The 22,877-nt window shown below is 46.0% G+C and overlaps 5 protein-coding genes across 10 annotated transcripts; 1 reads left to right on the forward strand and 4 right to left on the reverse strand.

The window, feature by feature from the left end:
- The first annotated feature begins 440 nt into the window (after positions 1 to 440).
- On the forward strand, positions 441 to 3,629 carry LOC120682176 (3-isopropylmalate dehydrogenase, chloroplastic-like). Its single transcript, XM_039963955.1, has 11 exons — positions 441 to 683; positions 776 to 905; positions 1,013 to 1,124; positions 1,197 to 1,272; positions 1,402 to 1,490; positions 1,751 to 1,837; positions 2,028 to 2,144; positions 2,251 to 2,358; positions 2,526 to 2,579; positions 2,688 to 2,840; positions 3,208 to 3,629. Exons 1-11 carry the CDS (start codon positions 473 to 475, stop codon positions 3,286 to 3,288), a joined length of 1,218 nt encoding a protein of 405 aa, XP_039819889.1. The 5' UTR covers positions 441 to 472; the 3' UTR covers positions 3,289 to 3,629.
- Positions 3,520 to 8,321, reverse strand: LOC120682172 (putative pentatricopeptide repeat-containing protein At3g15130). 2 transcript variants are annotated; one of them, XM_039963951.1, is made up of 8 exons: positions 7,798 to 8,321; positions 7,578 to 7,695; positions 7,432 to 7,490; positions 7,239 to 7,303; positions 6,994 to 7,087; positions 6,814 to 6,894; positions 6,607 to 6,718; positions 3,520 to 6,534 (listed from the first exon to the last, which is right to left on the reverse strand). In XM_039963951.1, exon 8 carries the CDS (start codon positions 5,976 to 5,978, stop codon positions 3,918 to 3,920), a length of 2,061 nt encoding a protein of 686 aa, XP_039819885.1. In that variant the 5' UTR covers positions 5,979 to 6,534; positions 6,607 to 6,718; positions 6,814 to 6,894; positions 6,994 to 7,087; positions 7,239 to 7,303; positions 7,432 to 7,490; positions 7,578 to 7,695; positions 7,798 to 8,321; the 3' UTR covers positions 3,520 to 3,917. The 2 variants fall into 2 exon arrangements, with proteins under 2 accessions (XP_039819885.1, XP_039819884.1); XM_039963950.1 differs by lacking the exon at positions 7,432 to 7,490.
- On the reverse strand, positions 6,482 to 8,055 carry LOC120681404 (serine/threonine-protein kinase ATG1t-like). The gene is made up of 7 exons (XM_039962891.1): positions 7,578 to 8,055; positions 7,432 to 7,490; positions 7,239 to 7,303; positions 6,994 to 7,087; positions 6,814 to 6,894; positions 6,607 to 6,718; positions 6,482 to 6,534 (listed from the first exon to the last, which is right to left on the reverse strand). Exons 1-7 carry the CDS (start codon positions 8,053 to 8,055, stop codon positions 6,482 to 6,484), a joined length of 942 nt encoding a protein of 313 aa, XP_039818825.1.
- A 102-nt stretch (positions 8,322 to 8,423) lies between the features above and the next one.
- Positions 8,424 to 14,272, reverse strand: LOC120682173 (serine/threonine-protein kinase STY8-like). 2 transcript variants are annotated; one of them, XM_039963953.1, is made up of 16 exons: positions 13,502 to 14,219; positions 13,287 to 13,404; positions 13,069 to 13,172; positions 12,795 to 12,896; positions 12,046 to 12,118; positions 11,780 to 11,890; positions 11,542 to 11,592; positions 11,183 to 11,319; positions 10,791 to 10,898; positions 10,628 to 10,701; positions 9,892 to 10,067; positions 9,719 to 9,814; positions 9,350 to 9,430; positions 9,216 to 9,266; positions 8,963 to 9,103; positions 8,424 to 8,860 (listed from the first exon to the last, which is right to left on the reverse strand). In XM_039963953.1, the coding sequence occupies exons 1-16, from the start codon at positions 13,717 to 13,719 to the stop codon at positions 8,792 to 8,794; spliced, it is 1,710 nt and encodes a 569-aa protein (XP_039819887.1). In that variant the 5' UTR covers positions 13,720 to 14,219; the 3' UTR covers positions 8,424 to 8,791. The 2 variants fall into 2 exon arrangements, with proteins under 2 accessions (XP_039819887.1, XP_039819886.1); XM_039963952.1 differs by having other exon boundaries at positions 8,472 to 8,860; positions 13,287 to 14,272.
- Positions 14,273 to 18,229: 3,957 nt separating this feature from the next.
- LOC120682177 (serine/threonine-protein kinase STY8-like) lies at positions 18,230 to 21,334 on the reverse strand. Of its 4 annotated transcripts, none has more exons than XM_039963959.1 (7): positions 20,954 to 21,334; positions 20,737 to 20,854; positions 20,580 to 20,638; positions 19,510 to 19,582; positions 19,289 to 19,399; positions 18,868 to 18,918; positions 18,230 to 18,684 (listed from the first exon to the last, which is right to left on the reverse strand). In XM_039963959.1, exons 1-7 carry the CDS (start codon positions 21,151 to 21,153, stop codon positions 18,634 to 18,636), a joined length of 663 nt encoding a protein of 220 aa, XP_039819893.1. In that variant the 5' UTR covers positions 21,154 to 21,334; the 3' UTR covers positions 18,230 to 18,633. The 4 variants fall into 4 exon arrangements, with proteins under 4 accessions (XP_039819893.1, XP_039819892.1, XP_039819891.1 ...); XM_039963958.1 differs by having other exon boundaries at positions 18,805 to 18,918; positions 20,954 to 21,322; XM_039963957.1 differs by having other exon boundaries at positions 20,737 to 21,334.
- Positions 21,335 to 22,877: the final 1,543 nt, after the last annotated feature.

Genomic DNA, 22,877 nt, shown 5'->3' on the forward strand with positions numbered 1-22,877 from the left:
AGGTTTACATTGCAACTCTTACAAACACACCCTTGGAAAATGAAAAATTACATTTTGGTCCACCCAAGGGCCTCCCGGTCGTCTTCGTCACCGGCGCAAGGAGCCGCCCCTCGACGCTCCACCACCACCCCAAAGGTTGGAAGATGAAGCCGTCAAGGCTGCAGCTTGAAGCCAAAGCCCATCTCAACGAAGAAACGAAGTTTTTGACTGCCTCACCGAGTAGCACGCCAAAATCATCGACGTGCCGTAGATCCACTAAACGCACAAGCAGGAACTGATGACCGCTGCCCGGAGCCATCTGGTTGGTATTCTGGTGGTCTCCGCGGTCCGGCCTGGAGTCGTTCCCGGCTCAATTGGGCCCACTAATCACTATTATGGACATGGGCCGACATGGGCTGGGCCGAATAGGCCATCAAACAAACAATCACTTGCGGTAGTGTGGTGTGGCTATGCCTAATACTAACAGGCAGCAATGGCGGCTCTGCAAGCTACGCCGCTCAAAACCCTAGCCTTCTCCCGCCGGCGAGCCGGCAGCGCGGCGCTGCGCCCGCGGCAGATGGCTTCCTTCCGGTGCTCCGCCGCCGCGAGGAGCTACAACATCACGCTCCTCCCAGGGGACGGCATCGGGCCGGAGGTGGTCGCCGTCGCCAAGGACGTTCTCTCCCTCGCCGGAGCACTCGAAGGCAAGCTGATTCGTCCACATCCAATGCCTTAGCTTGAAGTCCGTTAGTATCGGCAGGACGATGAGCCCCTGTTTTTTCATCTTCCGGCACAGGCGTCGAGCTCCGGTTCCAGGAGAAGCTGATGGGCGGCTCGGCGCTCGATGCCACCGGCGTGCCGCTCCCCGACGAAACGCTCGCGGCAGCGAGGGATTCTGAAGCCGTCCTCCTCGGAGCCATAGGGGGGTGAGTTGGTGGCTGTTTCAGCAGCAGTCCCAGTAGTGACTGACTGCAGCAAAGTGCATTTGGTTTGTTCACAACTCCCCGACTCCGTTCTCATGTTGTCGATGTAGGTATAAGTGGGATAACAATGAAAAGCACCTCAAGCCTGAGACAGGCTTGCTCCAGCTCCGTGCTGGCCTCCGTGTGTTTGCCAATCTGCGTCCAGCTGCGGTACTGCCGCAGGTATACCAAAGCCACATCTTAGCATATATGTATTGTGGCTCTTTGGTTGTTTAACTGATCTGCAAATCGTAGCTAGTAGATGCATCTACGTTGAAGAAAGAGGTAGCTGAAGGTGTTGACATCATGGTTGTCAGAGAGCTTACTGGAGGTAATGTTGACCAAATTCTGTTCAAACATGAGCCAGGAGTTTTGTTTCATTTTCAATACAATATCTGCGAGTGCACTCTGATAAACCTTGTGCTTGCCAATAGCAATAACTTGTAATCCTCCATGGCAGGGATATACTTTGGCAAACCTAGGGGTTTTGAAACAAATGACAACGGAGAGGAAACTGGCTTCAACACAGAAGTTTATTCAGCTTCTGAGGTGACTCCACCCTAATCCTTCGCTGTCTCCTAAAAAAATGTTTTTAAAAAGTGCCATCCATTTTAACATTCATGCCTTCAGTGGAACTAATTGGAGATGGCAGGATATCATTTCTGGGAGAATATCTATAATGTACACAGAATTTTTTTATTTGATAATATATTTTTTTATTGAAGAATGCATTCTTGTATAAAATTTCTTTTGAAAGGTTCTTTTGTACAGTTTTGATCCTTGGCGATGATGTGATGTTTCATCCACAGATTGATCGCATCGCACGTGTTGCGTTTGAGGTTGCTCGCAAGAGAAGAGGGAAACTATGCTCAGTTGATAAGGCAAATGTCCTGGAGGTACTGTATTATGCTTGTCCCAAATGTTGGAATGTTACTTGATCTTTTTAATTTGAATTGAAGCTCCATCCTTTTGATACATGGTATAAAGGATCTGTAGAATTCATTCATGTACATCATCTTTTAGCATTATGCTGGCACTAGAATACCTGTTGGAAAGTTATAACTCTTTGCTCCAATATTATTGTAGGCATCCATGCTTTGGAGAAGAAGGGTGACTGCACTATCTTCTGAATTCCCTGACATTGAACTCTCGCACATGTATGTCGACAATGCTTCAATGCAGCTTGTTAGGAATCCTAAGCAGGTTTGTTTGTTTTCCTGTGTGATTCATTGCGCTCTGGCTATTATCTGTTTTCCTGTGTGAGTCGTTGCATCCTGGCCAAATTAGTAAATTTCCTGTATCACTGCAGTTTGACACAATTGTCACAAACAACATTTTCGGTGACATATTATCTGATGAAGCATCAATGATTACGGGAAGCATCGGAATGCTTCCGTCTGCCAGTGTTGGTGAATCGGTAATAGGCTCCCTCCAATTCTCTCGATCCCTCTAGATCATTTATGGAATATTCTGCTGAAAATTTGGATGTACAACCCTTCCCCAGACCCCGCACAGTGCGGGAAGCCTACGGCACTGGGTACGCCCTTTTTTTACAGCTCAAGAGGTGGTTATGTTTCTGTGCAGGGACCCGGTCTTTTTGAACCTATTCATGGCTCTGCTCCTGATATTGCTGGGCAGGTTAAGATGGCTTCTATTTTTTTTAATTAATTCTTATGACACTGGGTTGGCTTAATGTATGTAGCTCTGTTTGAATTTGCTTCCTCTCTTGTTATTTGTTGTGTGCAGGACAAGGCCAATCCATTAGCTACAATTCTTAGTGCAGCAATGCTACTGCGATATGGCCTTGGAGAAGAAAATGCTGCAAAGAGAATTGAAGCTGCAGTTACAGAAACTCTGAACCAGGGATTCCGAACTGGTGACATATATTCTCCTGGAACGGTAAGATGAATTTGTGACAGAACTCTTTAATTATTGATGAATCATATGGTTCCATTTCTTCCAGAATTTACTGTGTTTAGCATTGCTTAATTATTTTAAGGGAAGTGTTTATTTCTTCCTTTTCTTTGCTGTATGATAAACGGGTAAATCTTGTTAACTTCATATTGTGTATGCTTAATTTCAAGTAGTTGGTAATCACTTAGGAATCATCTTCTCGTATGTACTTATGTATAAGGAATGTGGTAGGCCTACGCCAGTTTAGACTGCCAAGTTGGTGTGGAGGAAACTAGTACCAAGTTTGCAAAGCTGGCAATGGTGTTTCATTTTGGTTTACCTCTTTTCTGGAAACTTATGCTCTCAATTACAGACACTGGTTGGATGCAAGCGGATGGGGGAGGAAGTCTTGAAGACAGTGGAGTCAGAAAAGGCGGTGGCTGCTATAAACTGATGCAAGTTGGTATAGCTGTATACCTGTGAAATGAGGTTGGAAGTTTGTTAGAAGTTGAGCCTTCTGAAAGAGTGCATGGCATATGGATTGTTGATTTTATTGGCTGCCGTTGAATTGATTGGGCCGTCTCTTTTTCGCTTTGTTGCTTGTTGGACTACCAAGGTCGTCCATGATGTTGGTGTATGGTATGACTGTTGTCCAATAAATGGGGATAGTTCCCATTAGAGCATGTTCAATAATAGAGGCTGTTATTGTCTCTTAAGTTTATAAAAGACACCTATAAAATGACTCATACAATATGTTGACTCTTTGTCTCTTCCAATGAGCCAATGATCACTCTCTTTCTCGCTCTCCACTTCATTTACTGTAACTGTCTATGAGCGTATGAAGAGGTGGCTCTTACATAAGTGTCTTTTCTCCAATTTTTTGCTTTTTTTTCTCTCTCTCTGCCATGTAAGCAAACAAAGGGCTATAAGCCCCTTGTTGTACTTGCTCTTATGCCAGCCGAGAAAGGAGGCTGGATCTTGTCCAATAACTGAGCATCTGGTTGCCGCTGATCAGATCAGATCGAAATAGAATTAGAGAAAGGGAATACAATGTCAGATTTGGGCGGGCGCAGTGCCGTTGAGTCACCAGTAGTCCCTACAGGAGCACGCGCCCAGCTCAAACCGATGGAACCTGTTGGCGTCTCTCACCACCAACACCCTCTTGAGGACGGCAGACAAGCCCTTGAAGAAGTCATGGCAGTCCCCGCACACCCGCAGGTTCTTGTACACCCTGATCACCTTCTCCTGTCCGCCGCCATTGCGCAGAAGCCACAGCCCGACGGCGAGCCGCTCGCTGTGCACCCTCAGGCTCTCTGCACGCGACTCCTCGTCGACGTCGTGCAGCGCAAACTGCGCGTCTGCGCTGTACCCGAGTTGCTCCCGCATCCTCCTCTCGACGTCCCTCAGGACGCGGCGGATGTCGCTGGCCTCCGGGTGCGTGTCGTCGCCGCCGCCATAGAAGAAGTGCAGCTCCTTGTCGAGCTCCACCCAGCTGCACCCGCCCTGCTTCTTGAGCCCCCTGCGCCTCATGGCGTCTCTTACCTTGTGGCACGCACGCCAGTCGCCGGCCTCCGCGAAGATGTTGGACAGCATGACGTAGTTCACCGGGTTGTCGCCGTCGATGGCAAGGAGGACGCCACCTGCCTCCCTGCCCACGGCGACGTCCTTGTGCACCCTGCAAGCGCTCAGGAGCGTCTGCCATATGCCCACGGTCGGCTCCACGGGCATCGTCAGGATGAGGCCTTTTGCCTCCCTGAGCTCTCCGGCGCGGCCGAGGAGGTCGACCATGCACGCATAGTGCTCTGCTTTTGGTCTCACCCTCCTGCGTTCCTGTAGGATCCTTGAGAAGTACAGCCGGCATTCCTCGACAAGGCCGGCGTGGCTGCACGCCGACAGCAACGCCAGGTAGGTCACCTCGTCAGGCTCGACGCCATCTGCTCGCATCTGCTCGAACATGCCGATGGCTTCACGGCCGAGCCCATGCTTTCCCAGGCCATTGATCATCGCCGTCCACGAGACGACGTTCCTCGCCGGCATCTCCTGGAACAGCCGTTCTGCCTCGTCGATCAGCCCGCACTTGAGGTACATGTCGACCATGGAGTTGCCCAGTGACACGTCCAGCCCGGCCGGGTTCTTGACAGTGTAGCAGTGAACTTGCCTGCCCTGCTCGACCAGCGCAAAATCCGCCAACACGCCGACCACACCGGACAGAGCATGGGCGTCAGCTCGGACGCCGGAGCTCCAGAACCGCCGGAACAGCTCCATTGCTTCCCTCACCTGCCCCTCCTGCGCGTGGCCGACGACCACCGTCGTCCACTGGATGGCGTTCTTCCTCTCGAGGCGCTCGAACACCTGCATTGCCACCGGCAGGCACCGGCATTTGGCGTACAGGTCCACCAGCGCGCCGGCGAGGATGGCATTGGAGGCCGTGGAGAACCCTCTAGCCATCATGGCCGCATGAACCTGCGCGCCCTGGCGTGCAGCGCCAAGGCCGCTGCAGGCTTTGAGCAAGCTGGCAAAGGTGAACTCATCCGGCTCCTCCCCGTGCTGCATCTCCCGGAACACGAGCAGCGCGTCCCTGCCATGGCCGGCGTGCGCGTACCCGGAGATCATGGCGTTCCAGGTGACGAGGTTCCTGAAGGCGGTTCCGTCGAAGACTCGCCGTGCGTCGCCGATCCTGCCACCCTTGGAGTACATAAGCACCAGCGAGTTGGCGACGACGTGGTGCTCCTGGTACCCCGTCCTGACGCAGACTCCGTGGATCCAGACTCCGGCGCTCGTGTCGCCGGCAACGCAGCAGGCCTTGAGGCTCGCGGAGAGCGTGTACTCATTCGGCGCAGCCTCGGAGGAGGCCCGCATCTCGCCGAGCAGCCTGAGGCACTCCCTGGCCTCCCCGTGCTGCAGGAAGCCCACCATGAGCGCCGTCCAGGAGACCACGTTCCTACCGGGCATTCCGTCGAACACCTCGGCTGCCATGGCCAGCTTCCCGCACTTGGCGTACATGTCGATCAGGTTGTTGCTCAGCATGGTGTCCGACCCGAACCCCAGCTTCGTTAGGGCGGCGTGCAGCTGGATGCCGCCGCGGAGGGCCGAGCTTTTCGCGCTTGCCCTGAGGAGATCGGCGATCATCTTCCGCCGCTCCATTGGTTTCGTGGGATGTGCACGAAATGCCACTGCAGCTCATGCAAACAGCTCGGCTCTGCTGGCTACTGGATCACGAGGGGCCAGGGGCAAACTATAGCGGGTGACTGATTCTGGCCTGCTTTCCTAGGCTCTGCCTGGTTATTGCGGAGCGGGCACAAGGCTTCTTCAGCAGACATGGAGATTTTTTTTTTTTGAAGGTCACCGGGAGGGGAGAGTGTCCCCCACCTGAATTTCATTGCAGTGGCCCTGAACGGCCCATCAAATGTTACCAGGGAGATCTTCAGATGTTGATGGGCTCCTCGATCAAAAAATGGGAGAGAACAGATACAGATACAGGTGGCCACAATGCACATGTATCCATTCACATTCTGTGAGCATAAGCATAATCCCGAGGAAACAAGCTCTCTGAAGCTTTACAATACAGAAGACCAAACAATACAGCTTTACAGCATCACATGGTATTGTTGTCTGAACTCCCGTCCATTTCTCAGCGTGGCTGGCGTTCACACTCTGAAGAAGCTGTGGTCGAAGAATTCTTGGAAGGACAGCCTCTTCACTGAAAGATTTGTGCCTCATTATAAGCTGTTCTCACCAAATTATCACGAATTTTGGATGACCTGTGACAGACCTGGATTTGCGCATAGCAGTCTCGTGCACATTTCAACAGAATCAGGACGCAAGCTGAACAGCAGAGGTTTGGAGAACGGAAGAGATGTGCTTCTGTTTATGCATTGAAGTAGCTGAAGATAGACAGACAGAAATTAAGCTCCCAAACATAAGTGATGTATTCACAGTAGATGAACGACTCAGACAAGAGAGAAAGAGGGGCAGCCACCTGAACATTACTTCTGCCGTGGAATGGTGGGTGGCCATTCAAGAGCTCAAACAGGATCGCGCCGATACTCCACATGTCTACCTGCGCACGACAGAGGTTCAGAATTTTTTTTTTTTGAACGATTAGAGGTTCAGATTTCTCATGTCGGTGTGAGCACAAATGTCACTCATACGGTCATACCTTGTCATCGTACTTTTGAAACAGCATCACTTCTGGGGCCATGTACAAACAAGAGCCACAAGCTGTGTCTGCATACTCCCCAGGACGAAGAACCCTGCAGGTCAAAGAGAAAGGACAGCTTAACTACATCTAGATCCCATCTGTTTCAAAAGCCTAATCGTCCTGTACTCCACGCCTGAATTTCCATATTACTGTGTACTTCTGCTACTGTGGTCGAAAAGGATATCTGAAATTTATGAGTGCACCTTGCAAGGCCAAAATCAGATATCTTAAGGATTGCATCGCTGCTTGGAGAAGACAGTAGGATATTCTGCAACATTAGATGGATGGATAATCACAGTATATCAGTTACTGAAAAAAGGTTGCAGATCCATCTCAGTTAGAGAGCAGAAGAGGATGAGAAAAAAAGAAGAAGAGAAAAGTATGCAGCCCCTGGACCTGAGGTTTCAAGTCCCGGTGGACGACATGGTGCCGGCGCAGCACTTGTAAGCCAGCTCCTGCCACAAGGGGCAAGCGCCATTTCTCACACATCACATCCCCAGCCGTGAATTGAATGGGTAGCAACCGATGGAGAACTGAATTACCAATTTGTTTCATGAAATTTCTGGCCACGCGCTCGTCTACCCTCCCGTTGCGCCGGATGAAGGCCGCCAGGTCCCCTCCCTCGCACAGCTCCAGGACGAGGTACAGGCAGCTCTGTGTCTGACGGACCCAAATGGAGAAGAGCGGCGGCGATTGGTACCGTACCGTGCCCGCTGTGCTACTAGAAGAAAATTCTTCCATAAAACGGAAATGGAGTTGTACCTGGATGACATCGATGAGGCGGATGATGTTGGGGTGGCTGACGGCTGCGAGGAAGCGGACCTCGCAGTCGAGGCTGTCGCGGAGGCGGGCGGGGAGGCCGGCGAGCCGCACCTGCTTCACGGCCACGGGCGCACCGGTGGAGCGTGAGACCGCACGCCACACGACCGTGGACGGCGGACGCCCGCCCAGGCGCTCCAGTAGCTCGTAACCGCCCACCGTCGCCGCCGCCTCCGTCGTCGTCGCGTCGGTGGCCGCCATCGCGAAAGCACGCGAAGAAAGGGGAAGGAAGGAGAGCGTGGACAATCCGTAAAGGCCCATGGTCCGTTTGTACACAAAAGTAGCAAACAGACGGGCCCAAGGCCTCAAGCAACGCCAACCAGGCCAGGCCCAAGAATGCAATAATTCATCATGAAATAAATCTCTCACTTCCAGTTTTAGAAATGGAAGGTTTTTTTTTTGGAAAGGGAGATGGAAAGAAATTTGCCAAGAATGCTAGTTTTTTTAAACAAACCAGGCAGAAGAGCTGCCGATTATATTAAGAAAAGATGGAAGCTCAAAGTACAACAAAAGAGAAAAACGCCAACTCAACATCAAGCAACTCAATAAAATATGCGGCGCACCAAGAATGCTAGTGGAAACAAATATATTTGTCTCATGTAGAAATGGGAAACAAGTAGACAAAACACTACAGCGACCACTTCTATGCTGCTTCCAAGCCATCTTATATATACATGAGTATGTCTTTTCTGTCCTTTCATGCTGTATTTTGGGAGCAACAGAAGCCCATACAAATCGAGGAAAAGAGATTATATAGGCAAGCAAGCACCCCACATATGTAGAACCATAAATCGCTCCAAGTTTTGTAAAAGCATTCTATACTCGCAGCATCTTCGTAGCAACTAACCGTAGCGTAGTAGCCACATATATAATATGGGCGATGATACTTAAAACTCCTCTAAGCAAGCTATTCTTGACAACGTTACTGAGAACCTCGTTATTCTATCTCTCTCTGTACTTTCTTGTGCACCTTTGCTTTGGAATGACGGTTGGTTCCCTTGGAGGCCTGAAAAATATTCAGATTTTCATCAGGCCACCTTCAGTGCACAAACCATTTCTCGCCGTTGCCCAGCGTAGCTACTAGCAACATAGGGAAGAAGAATGCTACCTGCAGATGCTGTAACATGTCTTCCAGTTCTGCGGTGATCTCAGCGAAGGAGGGACGCATGTTGGGATTTTCATCCCAGCACCGCTGAATCATTTCAGACAGTTGCGGATGCACCGATGGGGGGATCTCCAACCGCATCCCCTGATATTGTATAAACAAGGAGCAAGTAAAGCTTAGTCTATTATTGTGACCCTTCATCCTTGTGCCGCATCTACCACTAGCAAGCAGCCGGCCCGGCTCATTGTGAAATTACCTGCCTCACTCCAAGTGCAGCTTGCAAGGGTGTCAGATTTTCGTATGGGATCTACAGGTACAGCACAAATAAGGCTAGGTAGTTGCTCATATAACTCAAGACGAGTCAAAGCTGGACATGGCACCATGACTTACCTTTGAAGTGACCAACTCCCACAGAACAATAGCAAAGCTGAAGACATCTGCCCTGTGATCATAGGGCTTATGGTTTATTACCTGGTAATAAGACAGGCAACTCTTATAAGCAGGATGCACATACAAAATGTCCCTACTTGTACAGAAAGAACTGCTTTCAGAAGAAAGCTTTTGTATACTGTTGTTCAGACGACAAGTGCAATAATTAAAACTTAAAAGTAATCGTCCTCAACACCTACAACTTGTACATCTCAATTGGGGAATATGTCAACACGTGAAAACATAATAGTGAACACGTCCATGCAGCAATGCTTTTGATCTGGTAAGATGAGCTTCTCATGAGAGCACACTAGCAAGGAGTCAACACACCTCAGGCGCCATCCATCTATAGGTACCAGTTTCAGCAGTCATATCTCCATCTTGAGATGGATTCCTTGAGACTCCAAAGTCTGCAATCTTCACAACCTATTTTCACAGACCAGTTGTCAATGTTTGATGAACCATGAACTAGTAACTACATGAATTCAAAATAATATACATACATGATCAGAGCCCAACAGCAAATTGGCAGTCTTCAAGTCTCTATGGACGATGTTATTTTGGTGCAAATAATCCATCCCCTTTGAGATGCCGATAGCAATCCTAAGAACCATTGTGAGATCCAAATTGTTTTTTTGCTTGTGAAGAAAGTCGTATAAATTACCTCCAGGCATATACTCTGAAAGGGACACAACCAATAGCAGAACAAATATATATATATAATCCCATGAATGTCAGCTGACAGGATAGATGAATTGTCTGACAATGAAACACTAGACAGATGGAAATTACATCCAGTTGTCTGAATGGCTCAAAAACTAAATAAATAAATAAGAATAGTCATGGAAAAGGGGCTTCTTTGGGATTAAAATCTTTGGGCTTGCGTTCTCATATATGATGTTTCATATATGAGAATGTAAAAAGAATTACATTTAGTAATAGTGCAAGTTTTCTGTGTGTAATATAGCCAAGGATGATTGCACAACGGCTATCTACAACGGAAGATAACATAATCAAATTTCTCTACTGTTAGTCAACCATGCAGTTAGCAGGAAACTCTAATTACACAACGTACAAGTTAAAATAGTACAACAATATAGATCTAATAGAGTCAAGTTCAGATTTCAGAATCAATAAATAAATGTGTTTCATTAAAAAAATAAATTCAAGATAGCAATGACGCTGACACCCATCCAAATTAATAGCAGAAATTAAGATTAGAGGCAATATGACCATCACCTGTTACAATGACATACTTGCTCTGCTTAGTGCATGCCCCATAGAACCGAACAACATTGTCATGATTAACACTCCTGGGCACAACATAGGCTGTTAGAATTTTCTGGAATTAAATGATTCGGAATGTTATTACGTACCACAGTTATTTAGTATGAATGCTTACTTTAGAATCGTTATTTCTTGTAAAAACTCCACTTTTGAAGAGTCATTAACATGTTCGGCTCTAAGAAACTTTATTGCGACATCCATACCATGATAATTTCCTCGGAATCTGCAGATAAGAACACATACACAACCTCTTGATTGCTGAACTATCTTGAGGTCTTGCCGTATATATATAGTCCAAATATTTTTTTTTTTAAAATGCAGCTAGATGTCTCTAGAGTTCATGATTAAGCCGGTTTCTTGCTTGTGTTTATTCAGGGTGTCCCCATATCAAATCATTTCCTTAATATGTAATGCATGCAAAGGGCATGAAACAAACACTGGCAGTTCAGTTGCTGATATTGCTCCAAACAATTAGCTTCATATTGCAAAGTGTTACTTTGTTCTTACAAGTCTCCGGAAGATCCGGATGCAACCTTCTCCCTAATCTGCAGGAAATTCCTGTCAACATTCGAATCACCAATCTTCTCTTGCAGCTCTCGTATTTTTTCTTTGGCTGCAGAATTTGTTGGGTTCAATAATGAGGCCTACATAACACATGGGATTCAAGTCTGTAAGAAAAATATTAAGCTAATGGGTTCATTCCTTTTGTCTTATAAAGCTGGGTAGAAGTATTGACTTGAAAAGGTAATCTACAAGCATGTGGACACATCGTAACCAGGAAGGCACCAGCAAATGGTAACTATTCATGCAAATTTCGCCTAAAAAAACTATTCATGCAAAATTAGTGGAGAAAGAAAGCAACATACATGACTACGTGCTGCTGTCTCCTTGAGTTTCTGTAGCAAACCATCCGTCTCCTGCAATCAGCATTACACAGTGTTTTCACTCAATAAATCCGTGCAAACATAAGTAGTTAACATAAAGCACTGATGCCTGACTCAAACAGGAACATTCCACCGTAAGTTTGAAAAATCCAAACAGGAACATGCTCCAAAAATATATCAACAAACAAGATAGCACTACACAATCATGGTCTATGTTTACCTCTGTATCCCAGCCATCAACCACAAATATATCCAGACAAAAGCCATCGGTTGTTGAGAAAACATGAGCTTCACAAATGTTCAGTCCAACTGCAGACAGCAAAGTAGATAACTACAAAACAACAGCGCGAACAAAATTTGCAACTAAGTAATATGGAAGGTCATTCATCTGAAGCCTAAACAGAAACCACATAGAACATGGAAGGTCATTCATCTGAAGCCTAAACAGAAACCACATAGAACATGGATTGGTGTTCTAAGTCTTACCTCTGCGAGGAGCTTTGTCTTGTCATTAGTAGAAAAAATAATTTCATGAATACGGCGAATCCCTTTGTCTCTCCTGTGGATATTTGAATGTCGATTGCAACGGTGTCATGAACCAGACGATACAAATACATATCTCAAGCAATTTAAGATAATAATCTCAAGGGAAGTTTGAAACACAACACTCGCTAAAGTGGTGGGAAATAGCACAATAAAGTAAAATATAAAGGCGGGTGAGGACCGATCATTTTACAGGAATATGCTGAATTATTGAAAATTTATAACCTAGAAATTTGTGCTCATGATGAACCAAATTTAGCAAACAGAACATGACGCATCTAGCCATGAACACCGCACTGATGGTGACTACAAAAGGTAGCTTTCACATCAAAGAAGAAGCTCCCTGCCAGCAATAACTCTTCCCATTGACCTATGATTGCAGACCCTCTGTTCACAAGAAATGAAAGCATGGCAAAAATATTTATATGAAATCTACACCAATCAGGCATATATATATATATATATATTTTAAAACCAAACACAGTAGTTCCTCCTTCAGTGTCTTTCAAGCTTTGTAGATCAAAATAGAAGCATGAGCTTTTTGTGGGTGAAGTTATGATAGAGCGAGGTGGATGTTTCAGATCGAGCCATATGGGTGAACTTAACAAGATGGATCGCAATGCAATACAAGAGTCTTTGACTGATGATACAGCTCCGAGGCTATGTGTAATAACTCTGAAGTAGAGAAATACCTCACAGAACAGTCCTCAGAGTCATCCACAACATTTCTTCTCTCCAAACTCAGGTCCTCCAGCATCCTTTCACATGGTTCAGATCCCCTAAATTCAGCATCTCTGTGCAGTGTATTTAAGCATGTATATACCTTTTAGCAAGCAAGATATAACAGTACTGATACGACGAGGTACAATATAATTTGTTTCCTTGAGAAAGCTGATGGAAACGACAACAGGTTGAGTTTAACTGCTGCCTGTTGCCAAGTGCGTGGGTTTTTAGCCTGTACTGTACCTCAAAGTGGAGGTGAGAGAGCCCCCACTATTACCGTTTTCACTCGTGGATGGGCCCTGCGGCTTTTCTTCTGAATCCAGGGGTCCCTGCTGGCCCTCAATGCACTGCTCATATAGATGAGAGGCAGAACAAATAACGTCTCTCAGTCTGTGTTGGCGCGGTTTTCAGTGAGAAGGAACTCGAGACACGATCGAGCAGTGGTACGGTACGGTGCTCACCCTCAAGAAGCGGGCATGGAAGATGGGGCGCTTGTCAGGGTTGTTGGCGCACTCGTCGAGAATCCTGCGGTGCAGCAACACGTCCTCCGGCTTCTCGACGTCCAAGTCGATGGAGTAGCTGCTAATTGCCGAGAAATGGAAGTCAACCGTACCAAGCAGGGAAGCATGCAGGTGAGAAGAGAGAGCATAAGAGATAGAGATGGCAAGACGCTGACCTCGCCGGCAGCCGCTCAAAGTGCCGGTGGAGCTGGTCGCGGAAGGCAGACGGGTCTGAGACGACCTCCTCGATTCCCTTGGCCATGAGACGGTCGAAGATCTCCTTCCGGATGTCAGTGTACCCGCCGCCGCCGCCCGAGGAACCTCCCCGGTCGGCGGCGGCGGCGGAAGGCCAGGAGCTCTCGCCCTCGCTCTCCTCGATGTCATCGTCCAACATCGTGTCCCGCGGCGCCGAGGTGCCGCCTATGGCTCGGTCATAGCGACGTCCGGCAGCAAGGCAAGTGCTAGGGTTTAGGGGCGGAGGATGCGGCGGCGGCGGCGAGAGGGAGAGAGAGACGGAGGGAGAGAGTCCGATGGCGATGGCGAAATGGGCGGGTGGGGGATTCCGAGGGGATCCTTTTGGCAGAATCTTGTGGCGGGAGCCGCCGGCCCCGTATTTATAGAGAGGCGAGCGGTGGGGGCAGTTTGGTACTTGCCGGTGACGTCGCCGGCCGGCCGGCGATGCAGGTCCAAATCCAAAAGGTGGAGACGAGCAGAGTGCGGAGCAGAGCCCCCCTGTGCTTGTGGCCTGTGGGTGGTCGTCGGAATCGGAAGGGAAGGAATCGAATTGTTTGTTCTTGTTGGCGCCTGTGTGTGAGATGATGCTCTTGTTCTGGCTCGCGGCGGATCCGCTGCTGCACCGGCGGCGGCGTGGGGTCCTTATCCGATGCGGAAATGACTACCCGGCTAGCCGGAGCGGCGGAGGATGGACGGAGCAGATACTAGATGCCTTTCCGCGCGCGACCAGCGGAGATTGGACAGACAACGAGATATAATCGGTGGGACCCGCTTTCTTGTACTCCCTCCGTTCGGAAATGATCTACATATTTTGACTAGAGAAAGTCATTCGAAGTAAAGTTTGACTTATTAATCACTCTTAGAATATAATGTCAATTACGAATAACTCAATGTCATCTCAAAACCTCTTTGAATACATATGTATTGACATAAATTTTATAAACTAATTATACATATAATTTAACTAATTATTAGTCAAAGTTTATAAAATTTGACTTTCTCTAGTCAAAATATGTAGATCATTTCCGAACGGAGGGAGTACTTAGGTTTGGCATTATCGTGCTCTCCCTTCAGTTTTTTTTAATTACACATAATCGCTGTTAGCTTTCTTGTACTTAGGTTTGGCATTATCGTGCTTTCCCTTCACTTTTTGTTTTAATTACACATAATCGCAACAGATGTATACTCATCCCTATTAACACGCGTACGCAAACTCTACTTCTGTAAACATCTTCAAAGACTAAGCCAGCAATCATCAAAATTAATAAAGCCACGTCGTTAAATCTTAAAATATAGGCTCATGCGAGGAGTTGAATTCAGAAATTAAAGTGCTATCAGGACTCTTTGTAACCACTAGTAGACTACGTGTCTACGTCTCTCCCTTTGATGACTTTAGCCTTCATTTTCTTTTTTTACTTATTAATGTTTGTATGATTATAAAGCTACCAGGTACTTCAAAGTTTAATCTGCTTGAACCCCCACGGCTTTTATATTTTTATATAATTGGCAAAAGCTGATAAAACCCAGAGTTGGATTTCTAAAAGCCGGATTGTGAAAGCTGAAGCAAAAGCTGCTGACAGGATGATGCAGACATGTCCTAGGCGGCTAGGCCTTTTTCTTTTCTTTTCTTTTCATATATATAAAGTGTCATATATAAGATGGGGAGTACGTATATGTGTTTTTGACTTGTTAGGTTTTGCTCCCTAGTTACTCACTATACTGATGGTTCAGGACAATACATACATGAGGTAAATAAAATAAAGCCTTGTGCGCCGCCGGAGATTTTGACCTGATCATCATCATTTCCGGCGGAAGACAGCAAGGGCCAAAAAAATCTCTTGCACCGGCTCCTTTTCTTGATACTTTTTTTTTCACTAGGAGAGGTAACAGAGGGCCTCCCCGGTGCCAACGCGGTGGATCGAACCCCGGTCGCCGGCCTGGGGGCTGGCTCCAAGAGCCACTTCCTTTCTTTGATACTACTGTAGTGTTCTCTTCTTCTCTCTGGAGATTCCGAGAGACAGGATCCGGAGATTCCACCAAGCGACTACTGGACCCAAGATTCCGCGCTTGACCTCACCCACTTTCAACTTTCGATCCATCTGCCGTGCTGAAGCTGAAGAGATGCAATCAGGCCATGGAGAAGCTTTGGCTTGGGGCTTCAGGCACGGCACGGAGGGTGTTGCTGTCCATCTGTCGTCAGGTCAGGTCAGGTTCCGGGCCGACCTGCATCATATCACCACTTGGCTAGAAGCATAGCAACCTCGATGCCATTTCTTGTTTTTTAGCCCTAGACCCTAGCGGAGTGGAGGGGGGCTCAAGTAGTATTGGTTATGCCCGTATTACAATAAGAAAGAGGTTAAGAGCGGCAGATTGGTTGATTGGTTACAAGCAGCAAGTTGTTGATCGACTAGTGTGAGGGAGTAGTTTATTTGGCAATGTTAATCAGAGCAAGCGACGACGTCGTGCCACCGGCGGCTCCCATTTAGAAAGCTACTCATCACTAAATAATATATAGTAATTGTTTCTTGTCAAGGCCATCATCGACGAACGAAAAGGAAATGCGTGGTTAAAGCTGACCACTGTATTGCAGAGAGAGAGAGAGAGAGAGAGAGAGAGAGAGAGAGAGAGAGAGAGAGAGAGAGAGAGAGAGAGTCCTCTTAATTAAACAACAAGCAGTGCACCTTTGGTTTGAGTCGAGTTGGAATACATTGCGCTCCACTCTGGTTCAGTATGTTGGTGTTGTGTGTGGCTCTTTTATTTGTCTCCTGAGAGCCAATGCAATGCAGCCTGCATCTAGCAGCTTGCTTTGTTGCCATCACCACCGTACCACCGAGGGGAAAAGAGGGAGAGGGCCGGCTCACAATGCAAAAATGTCACTGCCAAACTAACCAACCAAGCTGTGAAGGGGGGAGAAGAGAAAGTACTAGCATGCAGCAACCAATGCAAAAGGAGATGAAAGCTTGCATGTGACATCCACTGCCACAAGGGGGAGAAGGAAGAAGAGTCAGTCAAGGCTCAAAACTCAAAAGTAGTTGTAATGGGCAGGTGCAGGTACCAAATTAAGCTGATGCTGATGCAGCCACCTTTGAAGCTGATTGATTAGAATCAAGTGGGCAAATCACAGCTGCTAGCTGATGAGAAAGAATCCCGTGCCGAGTCATTTCCATTTAGATTATCATTACGTGCGCGCGGCATCACTCACCTTCAATTAATTCGTGGCCAATACGGCAATACAGGATCGGACCAGGCCAGCTTCTGGAAACTAAATTAAATGATTTGGGTGCTTACTGCCTGCTTATTACCAAATACATACAACTCTATCAAAACAAGACCACACTTGAAATTAATATTATACTACGGAATCACGGTTCCAGAATCCAAGCAGGCCATCATCATTCATCAGACCTCAGAGTCGTCAAAGATTTTCTACTGTACCACTAGTGTTTACAGATCAGAAAAAATCATTTTTATTGATAATAATTAATCAAAGATTATGCACAAACAACGCACGCACATGCGTAGAGTGGCAGAAAAAAGCTCAGGCAATGGCGTCAGCACATACGAAATTCTCAATGAGTTAGTATTAATCTATCTATAGGAGTAATAAAGCTCCTTTTGTTTCCTACCCAGTCAAGTCAAAATAAAACTGCTCCGTACTCTAGACAATTTCATTTTAAAAAAATTGAACACATACCAAGCAATCACAAAGCAAGTGCTTGGTCGCTCATTGGTCTGTTTGGCACCACGGGCATAAACAGACGTCTTCAGGCATCACGTAACCAAGATCGTCGTATAAAATCATTCAGTTGACACCCAATTCATAACATCACTCATTTCGCACCCCCTGGTTCATAAACATAAACAAAAAACGATACAATGCTCAAAGTTACTGACTCAGATGATAGGACATCGATCACAAGTGAACGGTAATATTAGTTATTTTTATAAGTCAAGGTTTCCATGCCTCAGGCTACACTTCCATTCATCACGAACATCGAGCAAGGAAAATCTACACTATTGAACATGATAAGAATCATGATATATATAATATAGTAGCAACACAGCAATGACTTTTAACCTTTTTTTTTTTTGCTGACATAAGAGCTTGCTGCAAGGCTTACTTGTTTATCAGGCAATTAACGCCGCAGTGCTTACATAGGGTTACTGTTTCATATTAGCAGATACTCCTACATGGATAGGTGAAGATTGAGAGTGATGGGAATGGGACGTCCATGCAACCCAAACCGCAGTATTCTTGCAACAAGTTGAGCAGTGAGCAAGCCACACAGTACTACAAATAAGGCAAGATAGCCATACAGACAAAGAAAAAGATTAAAGCTCAAAGAGATCTGCTCCAATTGTCACAAGTTTAAGATAGTTTTGACCACCATCCTGGGCAAGAGATGCATATGAGGACTTTCAAATAAAAAATGATGATTGCACAAACAAAGTAAAATTCTGAGATAAAAAAAATGCCGGAGACTCCTGCAACTGTGAATGAAACTATGAATTATTGGCTGGAAAGCTTTCTGAGATGCCTCGCTGTCAATTTGAAATTAAATGATTCGATATGTTATTATGTACCACATTGATTTAGTATGAATGCTTACTTCAGATCATTATTTCTTGCAAGAACTCCACTTTTGAAGAGTCCTTAACATGGTCGGCTCTAAGGAACTTTATTGCGACATTCATACCATGATAAGTTTCCCAGAATCTGCAGACACAGATACACAACCTCTTGATTGCTGAACTATCTTCAAGTCTTACCCTGTATATATAGTCAAAATATTTTTTTTTTAAAATGCAGCTGCTTATGTTTATTCAGGGACTCAGGTTGTCCCCATATCAAACCATTTCCTTAATATGTAATGCATACAAAGGGCATGAAATAGACACTGGAAGTTCAGTTGCTGATATTGCTCCAGACAATTGGCTTCATATATCGTAGTACTCGTTGCAAAGTGTTACTTTGTTCTTACAAGACTCCAGAAGATCCAGATGCAATCTTCTCCCTAATCTGCTGCCGTAAACTTCTGTCAACATCCGGAATCACCAATCTTCTCTAGCAGCTCTAGTATTTTTTTCCGTGGCTGCAGAATTTGTTGGGTTCGATTAATGAGGCCTACATAACACATGGGATTCAAAATGAGTTCATCCTTTTGTCTTATAAATCAGAGTAGAAGTACAAAAACACTGTATTGACTTGAAAAGGTAATTTACAAGCATGTGGATTCATCCTAACCAGGAAGGCACCAGCAAATTTTAAATATCCATGCAAAACTAATGGAGAAAGAAAGCAGAATACATGACTGCGTGCTGCTGTCTCCTTGAGTCCCTGTAGCAAACCATCTGTCTCCTGCAATCAGCATTACACAGTATTTTCACTCAAGAAGTCCGTGCAAAAAAAAAGTATGTAACATAAAGTACTGATGCCTGATTCATTGAAAAACCTTTGGTATTAATTACGGTTGTTAAGGTTGAACATGCCATTATCATGCATGATCATGTTGTTAGGAATACAATTATGAGAATGAAATGACAAGAAGTAACTACACATGCTTTCTAATATAGGCCTTCAACGAAATGAGGTTTGCAAAGTGAATAGTTTTGTACAAGTACATCAAACATTTTATAGGGGTCTTCAAATTTTGTAAGTCAAGATGTTAATGCCTAGGTTGATCATAATTAGGAATAGCTTGCGCTACACAACCATGGACTCTATTTACCTTTGTATCCCAGCCATCAACAACAAATACATCAAGACAAAAGCCATCGGTTGTTGAGAAAACATGAGCTTCATGAATGTTCAGTCCAACTTCAGACATCAAATCAGATAACTACAAAACAACAGTGCGAAAAAAAGTTGCACCTAAGTAATATGGAAGGTCATTCATCTGAAGCCTAAACGGAAACCACATAGAACATGGATTGGTGTTCTAAGTCTTACCTCACGTAGGAGCTTTGTCTTGTCAATGGTAGAAAAAATAATTTCATGAATAGGGCGAATCTCTATGTCCCTCCTGTGGATATTTGAATGTCAATTCTGGCAGTGTCAAGAACCAGACAACACAAACACATATCTCAAGCAATTTAAGAGAATGATTTCCAAAAGGGAAGTTCAAAACACAGGACTCGCCAAACTGGTCGGAAATAGCACAAATAAGTAATAAAATATAAAAGCGGGCGAGGAAGAAAGGCCAATCATTTTACAGGTCTGAATTGATAATTTATAACATAGAAGTTTGTGCTCATGGTCAAAGAAGCAACTCCCAGCAATAACTTTTCCCATTGAACTATGGTTGCAGAAGCGGCCTCTTTGTTCACTACAAATTATGATAGAGCGAGGTGGATGTTTCAGATTGAGCCATATGGCTCAACTTAACAAGATCGATCGTGATGCAATACAAGAGTTGTTGCCTGATATTTGTTGTCAAAAAAGAGTTGTTGCCTGATACAGCTCCGGGGCTGTGTAATAACTCTGAATTAGAGAATACTACGGCCTTGTTTAGTTGCAAAATTCAAAATTCCAAAACTATTACATCGAAAAGGAATCTTACATGCATGGGGTATTAAATCTAGACTAAATAAAAAACGAATTGCATAGTTTGCTTGTAGATTGCGAGATGAATCTAATGAGCCTAATTAAGCTATAATTAGACACTAGATTGCTACAGTACGCATGTGCTAATGATGGATTAATTAGTCCTAATAAATTTGTCTCGTAGTTTACAGACGAGTTCTATAATTAATTTTATGATTACTCTATGTTTAATACTTCAGATGTGTAAAGATTCTATTTCAAAAACTTTACGGAGGCAACTAAACGAGGCCGTCCCTCGCAGAACTGGCCTCAGAGTCAACTTTTCTTCTCTCCAAACTCAGGTCCTCCATCATCCTTTCACATGGTTCAGATCCCCTAAATTCAGTTTCTCAAGTGGAAGCGAGAGAGACTCCACTATCTTCTATATATATACACACCTTTTAGCATAGCAGGTAAGACATAACACCGTAAAATACCTCAAAGTGGAAGTGAGAGAGCCTCCACTATCTTCTGAATCCAATGGGGCACGAATGCACTGCACATATAGATGCAGAAGAAATAGAATGTCTCTCAGTCTGTGTTGGATTGCCCTCGCTTTTCAGTGAGAAGACGATGGAGCAGAGCAGTGCTCACCCTCAAGAAGCGGACATGGAAGACGGGGCGTTTGTCAGGGTTGTTGGCGCACTCGTCGAGAATCCTGCGGTGCAGCAACACGTCCTCCGGCTTCTCGACGTCCAAGTCGATGGAGTAGCTGCTAATTGCCGAGAAATGGAAGTCAACCGTACCAAGCAGGGAAGCATGCAGGTGAGAAGAGAGGGAGCATAAGAGATAGAGATGGCATGACGCTGACCTCGCCGGCAGCCGCTCAAAGTGCCGGTGGAGCTGTTCGCGGAAGGCCGACGGGTCTGAGACGACCTCCTCGATTCCCTTGGCCATGAGACGGTCGAAGATCTCCTTCAGGATGTCAGTGTAGCCGCCGCCCGACGAGCCTCCTCGGTTTGCAGCGGCGGCGGAAGTCCAGGAGCTCTCCGCGATGTCATGGTACCCCATCGTGTCCCGCGGCTCGATTGGTCATACTCGTAGAGACGTCCGGCATCAAGGCTAGGATTTAGGGGCGAAGAATGCGGTGGCGGCGGCCGGCGGAGAGACAGAGTCCGATGGCGATGGCGACGGCGAAATGGGCGGGCGGGGGGGATTCCGAGGGGATTTTTTTTTGGCAGAATCTTGTGGCAGAAGCCGCCGGCAGCCCGGCACCGTAGTTATAGAGAGGCGGGCGGACATCTCCGGCCGGCCGGCCGGCGATGCAGGGTCCACCCTCGGTTTCCACGGCTCCTGGTCCTGGTTGGAGGCCATCAACGTGCACTACTGGTCCCCTCGACGCCGAACTTCGCTTCCACACTTGGCTGGTGCTGAACAGGACAGGACCTGTGCACGGACTCCACTCTGGTTTATTTGGTGCAGGCCATTTTGTGTTGGAAAAAATTGTAATATTAGGACAGCAAACATTGACCACTCGTAATTTTGCCACTCCCACTGAATGACACTGTGGAACCATCTGTGCTTATGAAATGTGGGTCCAGTGTCAAATCTGTTTGTCTCAACATCTAGCTTTGTTGCCATCACCACCACCGAGGGGAAAACACAATGCAAAACGTCACTGCCAAACTCAAAATCAACCAAGCTGTGCAGGAGAAAGTAGCATGCAGCAACCAAAAAGAGATCCAAGCTTTTAGATGTGGCATCCATTGCGAAAAGGGGGAGAAGAGTCAGTCAAGGCTCAAAAGTGCTTGTAAGTTGTAATGGTGGTAATCAAGTGGCCAAATCAGACATGAGCAGCTGCTGATCAGAAAGAATCCCATGCCGAGTCATTTCCATTCAGATTATTATCACCTCCGTGGCCAACACAGGCCTCCCAGCTTCTTGAAATATTGTGGTGCTTAGTACAAGACCACATCCACACTTGGGAGAATGCAATGGCCAGCCATATTACAAATATTGTGTGTGTGGCTACATACAGAAATCACGGTTCCAGAATCCAAAACAGGGACATGGCCAGCAGCCAGCAGGCCAGGACAGCTTTCTGAGATGCCCCACTGTCAATTTCTCTAGGTCTTAGAAAACTCCATGCAACCAAAAATCAAGCATTTCTACTGAATTAGGAACTACTGAGGCATCTTTTCCAGATCTGGAGGAGCTTTATCAACATGGATTTCAGAGACACCAGAAAAATAAACTGACAGCAACCGTGAGAAATAGTGCCTAATTCTCACTGTTTCTCACAATTCCACCAAATGTGATGATGATATTTGGCTCGATACCAATATCAAGGAACCATAGACATCTATCAATTGGCAACATGATGATATAAGAGCCCTCAGGAGGTGTTGCTATGCAATTTTCAAATTCATAATCAATCAAAGAATTCTAGTAGAATGCCGAAGTATGAACTGCAACTAAACTGTTTGAGACAACCATGTGAAGTTTCAACTCCAGCCCATGTTTTCAAATCGTCTAGTCGGACCTAGTCGCCATGGGACCGATCAGACGACTAGTCGCGATTAGTCGTCGATCAGGCCGATTAGTCGAGCCTAGTCGTCCTATATGTCCCAAGACCAATATGATATATGTACTGCATATTACTTAATAAAAAGTAAGCATGAAGGCAACAATGATGGTTGATTTTTCACTTGTGTGAGATGATTTGTGAACTGTCTAGAACTCTGTCTCAGCCTCTATATACTAAAAACCTAATGGGCCACCTTGCCAGCCGTCAC

Source organism: Panicum virgatum, chromosome 7N, assembly GCF_016808335.1.
Source record: "Panicum virgatum strain AP13 chromosome 7N, P.virgatum_v5, whole genome shotgun sequence".
In the NCBI taxonomy this organism is placed as follows: domain Eukaryota; kingdom Viridiplantae; phylum Streptophyta; class Magnoliopsida; order Poales; family Poaceae; genus Panicum; species Panicum virgatum.